The 8,259-nt window shown below is 51.7% G+C and overlaps 1 protein-coding gene across 8 annotated transcripts in view; it reads left to right on the top strand.

Moving 5' to 3' along the window:
- Positions 1-1,949: 1,949 nt before the first annotated feature.
- Plc21C (Phospholipase C at 21C) overlaps positions 1,950-8,259 on the top strand; it is a 546,034-nt gene continuing 539,724 nt past the window's right edge. For 6 of the 8 annotated variants that reach the window (XM_055073221.2, XM_055073217.2, XM_055073222.2 and 3 more), the window contains exon 1: positions 1,951-2,536. In XM_055073221.2, the coding sequence (XP_054929196.1) occupies positions 2,438-2,536 (99 nt within the window). In that variant the 5' untranslated portion in view covers positions 1,951-2,437. Of the gene's footprint in view, positions 2,537-8,259 lie in introns of all 8 variants that reach the window. The other 2 variants (XM_055073223.2, XM_055073218.2) reach the window with 2 other exon arrangements.

The raw sequence follows: 8,259 nt of genomic DNA, 5'->3' as shown, positions 1-8,259 counted from the left end.
AACGTCCGGGCATCTTGGTTTCACGCGTACTCTCGCGCGGATCAAGCAGAAGTACTATTGGCGAAAACTCACCAAAACCGTGAAGCAGTACGTCAGAAGTTGTCGAGATTGCCAGCGTCGCAAAGTTCGACCACTGAAACCAGCCGGTCTGCTTCAGCCTGTCCGACCTCCTTGCTCACCTTTTGAACAAGTCGGGATGGATTTACTCGGCCCATTTCCCAAGTCTTCGGCTGATAACCGCTGGATCGTCGTCGCCACCGATTACCTCACTCGATACTGCGAAACACAAGCCGTTCAGCGAGCTACTGCTTCAGATGTTGCTAACTTCTTCATCAAAAATATCGTCCTTCGACATGGTGCTCCCGCTGTCGTCATCACAGACTGTGGTACGGCCTTCACTGCCCAGTTGGTCCGAGATATCCTGCAGCTGAGCGGGACAACGCACCGTACGGCAACTGCGTAACACCCGCAGACTAACGGTTTAACTGAGCGTCTCAACAAAACGATTGCGGATATGCTTTCCATGTATGTTGCCACGGACCATAAAAATTGGGACGAACTGCTCCCGTATGTGACATTCGCGTACAACACTGCCCTACAAGAAACCACCGGGTTTCCTCCTTTTCGTATGGTCTACGGACGCGACGTCACCACTATGCTCGACGTGATGCTCCTACCAACTTCGTCGCAACCTACCGCACCAGATACAGACGCCTTTGTTCAGCGTGCCGAAGCAGCGCGGCACCTTGCGCGGCAACGAATTCTATCCCGACAAAGTCAAGACGCTCGTCGATACAACATATGCCATCGAGACGTCACATACAACCCGGGAGATCTTGTATGGGTTTGGACCCCTATACGTCAATGAGGCCGGTCTGAAAAATTATTGCGCCGATACTTTGGACCCTACATAGTTTTGCGTCGTCTAAGTCCTGTAAACTACGAAGTTATTCCAGCCGACAGTTCGCACCACTCCCGTAGACCACGTTCCTCTGACATTGTTCACGTTACCAGGATGAAGCCCTACCATTCGCGCTGACTCTCATCCACAAACTTTGTGATGCGGCCCCTGTCGTCTCGTCCGTTGTCTTTCTCATTTCTTTTATTTTTTTCCTTGTGGCATTTAACATCTCCCCAACTTTATTTATTTATTTATTTATTTGCTTTTTTTTTTTGGAGGGAGGGGTAATGGCACGCGCTAGTTACGCTAGATGTCGAGGAAGAAGAAGTGTGCGTGGTAGCTGCTGCGAAAACGAACTGTAAACGGCCGTTCGCTTAGAACTGACTGACTGGCTTTTCCTCTCGTGACAATATTGACACGGATGCTTTATCTGTGTCCGGTTACCGTATTTCACCGGCTAAAAAATGTTGAACGTTATCGCTCGCTGCACGATGCGCCTGAACGTATCGGAAGTTTCGCGAATGTTGTCGACGGTTCTGTCTGTCGTCGACGAACCTTGCTAATCTGATTGCATACGCGACAGGAATTGTGTTGTAGTTTCTGGAAGGCGCGCGGGCACCAGCGAATAGGCTGTAACTTTCGACGACCGCCGTATGCAAACCGATGCGCTTGGCCCGCAGATGAGATTTTCTACGATTGCCGACATTGCTCGCCGCTACCGTTGCGATTGAGCCGGCACTATTTATTTACCGTCACTACTACGTGGCAATATTTCCAACACAGATTTTTTCCAGTTATACATTGCACGCCTAATTCTTACATAGTTGGCTGTGCAATAAGCTACCAAAAAATGAAATGGTGCAACAGTTTTTGATATATGGCATCGTCGTGCAGGTGTTTGCAAAGCGATCTTGCAGACAGACCATGGACAGACGACGCGCGAGCGCTGATGTCGATATTTTGTACACTATTGTTACTTCAAAAATAAAAAAAACTGTTGTGGCAGGTGTATATTCATTATTCAAACGTGTTTTTTATATCTAAAAGCGCATACAGATCACTAACTTATTCTTTCAAGCTTAGTTTACAGCAGGCTGTTTTAGGCCGGACTTTGACGGATGAAGACGGAATAGTCCAGCAACAGTGCGCCGCAGCCGAGGAGCGAGCTTCGGCGTGCGTCGGAGCTTGTCTCCAGTGGTTGCGCGCCCTTTCCCTCCAGCCGAAGCGAAGCGACGCGTTCGCTTGCCAGCGCGCGCCGAAGCTTTTGGCGCGTGCCAGTGGTTGGGGCATATCTCTATGCGCCTGTGCGCTCGTCGAGCGTCACCTGCCGCCGCGGAGTGCAGAGAAGAGTTGGGAGGCTGCTACTAGCATCCCTGGGTGGCGCCACCGTCTTCCCAGCCGGTGCGCGCCGCATTTGTGGCCGGCGGAGCAAAGGCGAGGGTGCCGCGGCTGGTCTCGTTGTGGTGTGCTGTCCTGCGAAGTGCTGGCCCGGTGGCAAAACCAAACAAACGGGGACACATGTGAACAACAAGGAATATGGCAGGTGCGAAATCGGGCGTTCACGTGCTCCAGCTCAAACCCATCTGTGTGTCCAAGAGCCTGCAAGAGGGCAACAAATTCGTCAAGTGGGACGACGTGAGTGTTTTCCCTTTTTCTCCGCACTTGCGCGACTTCCGCCCGTCTCGCCGAAGCAGACGGCTCGTCGTTGGCTGCGAAACCGGGCGTGCTAAAGCAAAGCAACCGCCGCGCCAAAGCAGGCCCCTGATGCGAGTGCCTGCAGCGGCGGTGTCGTTTGGAGCGCCGTCACGCCCGACCGGGCGGTGGTGAGGCAAAGCTGCGCGCCCGTCGCGGCGGGCGCCAGTGGCCTCCGACATCGTTCATTAGGCCTAGCAGGACGACGGGCGCGTGCGGGCGCCTTCCCCCGCGGAGGAGCCGCGTGTTCGATCGCGCCCGTGCGCGCTCGTTTATTAACGATGCAATAACCTTGGACGAGGAAATCAACAGGGGGAAAGAGCGACGCGCACCGCGGCCGGTTTCCCTTTCTCCGTTTAGGTACCAGGAAGTCGTCGGATCGCCTCTGCCGTCAGCTGTTTTGCCGGCGCCCGAGTCTTCGCGAGCGTCCGTGCTAGGCGTTCGGCCCGGTTGCTAGTCGAGGCGTCAGTCATTTCATGTCTCTACCCAGCGATCGGGCCTGGCACTGAACGGCGTGCGGGTGCGACTGCACTCGGGTTGCGGACTCTCTGTCCAACCAAGTCTGCGGGAGCGCGAAGAATGTTTCCTGCGTCTCTGTGTATCCAATCGACCACACAGACGATAAGCCGGACGCAGCGCAATCTTTCGGAGTTGTAATCTGTGCCACATAGCGCGCGAATAGTCGGGCCCTTCGCGCGTTGCTCGTCGTGTACGCCAAGTCCGTACCGGCCCTGAAGCGGTAACCGTACATTTAATCCTTTCTGTCATTTTTGACGATGTATTACCTTCGCCTAACAACCACCTGCATCGAACATTAGAGAATGTTTCCTGCTGCTCGGTGCATAATAGTTCGCTTGCACGATCCCGACATATAATCGAACTGAGTCCGCTTGTGAAAATGGCGTGCAGGAATTGCATGGTGGATGATTTGTTTATGATCGCAGAAATACGCAGCACTATGTGACAGTTAAGAGCCCAATGTCTGTGGCCTCCTCCGTATCTGGTCTATTCTGGCGCCGCAAAACTTGCGGGGCGATTGCATGGTTGGCGTGGTCCGTCGCACGCGCAGCAGCGCAGGTTGATTAAACCCGACCCGCTCGGCGTTGTATCGCAACGTGACGAAGGCTGCCGCGCCAGTGTCGAAACCACGCATACCATAGTGTCTGTTGCAGCGGTATTTGTCCCATCTATATGCTGCACTAGCCGTCGCCGATTTACGTATTCATTATTTCCACTGAGTGCCGTCGCCTTTGCGGAAATTAAAAACCGCGTGCACCGTGGATGAAACGACGACTGTTCTTGCTCGATGACCGACTGCTTGTTGCCCAGTCCACCGAGCAGGACGAATGCCAGCCTCGTTTTTTTGTACACTGTCGTCCTTCGCGCACGGCAGTCGCGCTGAAACGGATGAAGGCGAACGCGAGACATTCATTAAACTTTCTCGGCCCGCCGTGGTTGCTCAGTGGCTGTGGTGTTGGGCTGCTGAGCACGAGGTCGCGGGATCGAATCCCGGTCAGGGCGGCCGCATTTCGATGGGGGAGAAATGCGAAAACATCCGTGTACTTGGATTTAGGTGCACGTTAAAGAACCCCAGGTGGTCGAAATTTGCGGAGTCCACCACTACGGCGTGCCTCATAATCAGAAAGTGGTTTTGGCCCGTAAAACCTCATATTTTTTTTTTACAACTTTCTCGTCCGAATGCGTTGTCACTTCCTATTGCTTGTCTCCCTTTACTCGTTTCCCGTTTTCGATCGCCTAGACATGGCCACTGGTGTTGCGTGGTTAATGGCACCTTAGTACGGTCGCGGCAAGTCTACAAAGACATCAAGCACGCAGGTTCAGTGAATCAGTTTTTTATTTTATTTTAGCACTTTATTCAGCGAGAGTAGCCACACGGGCTTGTATAGATGGTGCCTTCTACTTTCTTGTAGCGCAAGCACAACGAGAGGGACACGGAAAGGGGACAAACACGCAGCGCTAACTTTCAATAATAGATTTGTTTCCAGTTCTCGCAGGCGTAGCTTATATAGACCTCAAAACGTCGTAAGACACGTGTACATTGCTCGGCAAAGAAGGAAACCGGAAAGCGACACGCCGACATTTGTGTCGTCACACTGATGGTTTCGAATGGTGCCCGTTCAATGCGAACAGGTAGAGCTCATTTCTATTGATAAGGGAATACTGGCTCGGATTTTGGTGCCACAACGGCGGACGGTCAATTTTTCGACCCCATCTTTGCAGGGACACGACGCCGCGTCACAGCGCTTGTTCGCCTCGCTGTGTGCGAGTGGCTCCGTTTAGATCGCCAGGTGCCTCCGGCTGGTCAGCGGGGTGTGCGCCACGAGGCTTCGGCTGAGTGGTGTGGCGGCTAAGTCGTCTCCCGCCTTAGGGACTCGGATGGATGGATGGATATTATGAGCGTCCCCTTTGGTCGTTGCGCCACCAAGCTCTTGCTACTATACTGCCTATTCTGCCTACTATACTGCCTACCAAGCTCTTGCTACTATACTGCCTATACTGCCTAATGTCTATTGCGGACATGTTTGCTTTACCATTGCTCCCTCTGAACCCAAGGGCTTCAAGGAGGCCAGTGGTGCCTAAATCGACCGCTGGGTAGACGTCTTCACATTCTAATAAAACATGCTCCGTAGTTTCCCTAGCTTTACCGCAGCAAGCACTCCCGCCGCCGCAGATGCGCCCTCCGACGGCGGCAAAAAGGAAAAGAAAGCTAGTGAACTTCGGGTCGCGAAGAACCTCGGGCTCCCTGAAGTGATACGGCGCCTTCGTAGCCTGTGTGATTTTGCTGGGATGGATTTGGAAATGTTAGCGACTTCGTTTGAGAAACGGATTCGTTCAGCACGACGCATACGGGAGACATAGCGCGATGCACACCTCGACTCTTGTGTTGCGGGGTCCTCCAAAAACGATGACTGTTCCATTGTAGAATGAGCCCACCAGGTGATACGAAATAACGTTGCGGTAATAAAGTGCACTTCGCAAACATGCCTAAGCAAATATAGAAAAATGAACGAACAACAAAACGGCTCTCCACTTTCCGCGATTCAACACGAGGCAATCACTCGAGTCAATCAAATAGCTAAACGCGAAGACACCCTTGGTACTCAGATTTAGGTGCTCGTTAAAGAAGCGCTCCGAATTATTCCGGAGTCCCCCACTACGGGGTGCCTCATAATAAAAGCCTGGTTTTTGGCACGTAAAAACCGATATTAAAAAAATCGCATAGTAGAAAACAAATATTTAAAAAGGCACACATAAAAGAACACGCTAAATGTTAATACAGATCATGCCATTGATGATGTCCCAATTGAAAAGCACTGACGTTCTCCTAGGGATGAAATGACGTGTTCATCCGCACCGGGTTGTTGAATCATCACTAGAGGCGTGTACACTTTGCCTCCATTGTGCTAACCCTGCAGGTAAAACCGCGACATTTTTTGGCAAGGAATGTCGCAAACAGCATCCTTCTTGTCCAGTGCTCGCCTGCAGCAGTAGCGACACCACTGCGCGTGGTCCTTGGGCCCGCCGAGAAGCACTTTCCGAGGTCAGCCCTCGAGGTTTGGCATGCTCCAATTGTAGGGGTGTGGGCAATCCTGTGCCATCCACGGTTTTCTTGAGCACTGGCGCAGAGGCGCACATCGCTTCTTTGGCAAAGCTCGAACCCTCGACCGCGTGTGAGGACACGTTTCACTGAATCGTACGCAAGTGATGGACGTCGTCCGCTGCTGCGAGTCGGCCGCCTGTGCATTTCGGGCCCGCTTTGAGGTGGCGCGTCGTGCTGGTCGCGGCGCGCTGAGGTTCGTCGGAATCTGGCGTCGTGGCGCCGCCACAGCTGCGAACACAGCGAATGGCAGCCTTCGGCGCCACGTGCTACGCTCATCTATCGCCCAAATTTCGCTCCGGTTGGCCTTTGAGAAGAAGCCAGTTGAGGAAATGGTTGCTTGCTTCGTATGACGGAGGTAAACGGGATGCAACGGGAGATGAGCTTTCCACGCCTCCGACGCATCTGGGATGTATTCGGAATCGAGACTCGCTGCCAGTCGATTGTTTTATTTCGAATGCTGTGCAACCTTCTAACCATGAATACTTCAAACGAGAGAAAGACAGGCGGTCATGCCTTTTGTCTAAAAAAAGCCGGAACAGCACACGCACGTGTTCTCGGTGGCTCAACTTTGCAGCGTTGTCTTTTTTAAAACGCAATATCCCGACTAGCCCCAACCAGTGGCGTAGCTAGGTCGGCTGGCACCCGGGGCCCATAGGTCTTCTGTCACCCCCCCCCCCCCCCCCCCACACACACACACACCCGGGTGTTGTCGAGGAAGGCGAGGTCATCGACAATTTCCGTGTTTCAGCACCAGTACAGCCGCCTTGGATACCGCGCACGTCCCCGGGGTCCCCCTCTCTTTCGCTTTCTTTCCCAGAGATGGCGAATGCAGCTGGTATACACACGCTGTTTTTTCTGCGCCAAATAACACAGGGTGCTTCACTGATAACGTGTGATAAGAGCATGTGCACATCTTTTGTCAGACTGTAAGGCTTGGCAGCCAACACAAATGCGGCATCGCGGCAAATACGGCTCATGTCACAAGTAACAAAACATATCTTTATAAAGTTTTAATTACCAATTTTAGTGGCAACATTGCACTTGAAAAATTGAAGCCCGACATTCATATCTTGCCCAACAACAACTTCGCAAAAATCGTCGTAGGTACTATGTGGCGCAGTATTTTGGCTGAGGGCAGCCCTGAACGAAAAGGAAAATTAAATTGCGTGTCAGTGACGGTGATCTCCCCACCATATTAGACAAACGGAAAACGCCATCTGCCTCCTTGCTGCGCGGGCGCCAATGATATGACAATTACGAGTTCTCTTCATTCTGATCAATTAAGCCTTGTTTTTATTTGCTGCTATACGGACAAACGTGATTATCCGAGCTGCGGTACCACCAAAAGATTGGGAACAGAACAGAGCACGCTTCGTGTCGATTCTTGGTGTCACCATCAAAAAAAAAAAAAAAAAAAAAGAAGGCCGCGATGAAGTCCCAGCGAAGGCTTGCACTACAGTTTGTCCGCACTCGCAATGGTGAGGATTGAGGGATCAACGTCACTGGTCCACTACTTCATATTTCTTTCGCTGCTGACATACTGGGCGCCGCCCGCAATGCCAAAGTACTGTAGGTTGTAGCAGCCAAAACGATTTTGTTTAAGATTTTGTTGGTTTAATAATATGACTTTGAGTCGTCCATTCTCGAATTGAAGTGCTTTCTTTATTAGTACTAATTAAGGGATTATTGAGGATATGGTTATTACTTATCTGCCATATTTTTCACGCTACCGAGTTCCTAGTAATCACAAAGACACATAACTTCATAAAATATCGGGAAATATCGTTAAAAAATTCACCTTTCTTAAATAACATTCCGTGCAGCTGACAAGGACACTGTACTTGTGACATGAAGTCACGCAACAACAACAGTTTTCTGAAACTTTCTAGGGTAAGAAGGAAAGCGTGAAACATAACGGCAGGTTTCGCAGCGGCTTCTCGGAGCGAGCGGGAGAGGGGAAGTAAAAGCGAGCCGAACGTCGGGGCGGGCCCGCGACTACAGCATGTCGAGTCATATGCCGCCAAACTCTTCGGTCGCTCCGAGT

Source organism: Dermacentor andersoni, chromosome 7, assembly GCF_023375885.2.
Source record: "Dermacentor andersoni chromosome 7, qqDerAnde1_hic_scaffold, whole genome shotgun sequence".
In the NCBI taxonomy this organism is placed as follows: Eukaryota; Metazoa; Arthropoda; class Arachnida; order Ixodida; family Ixodidae; genus Dermacentor; species Dermacentor andersoni.
Note: the sequence above shows the minus strand (reverse complement) of the source record. Positions and strands in the feature narration are given on the sequence as shown.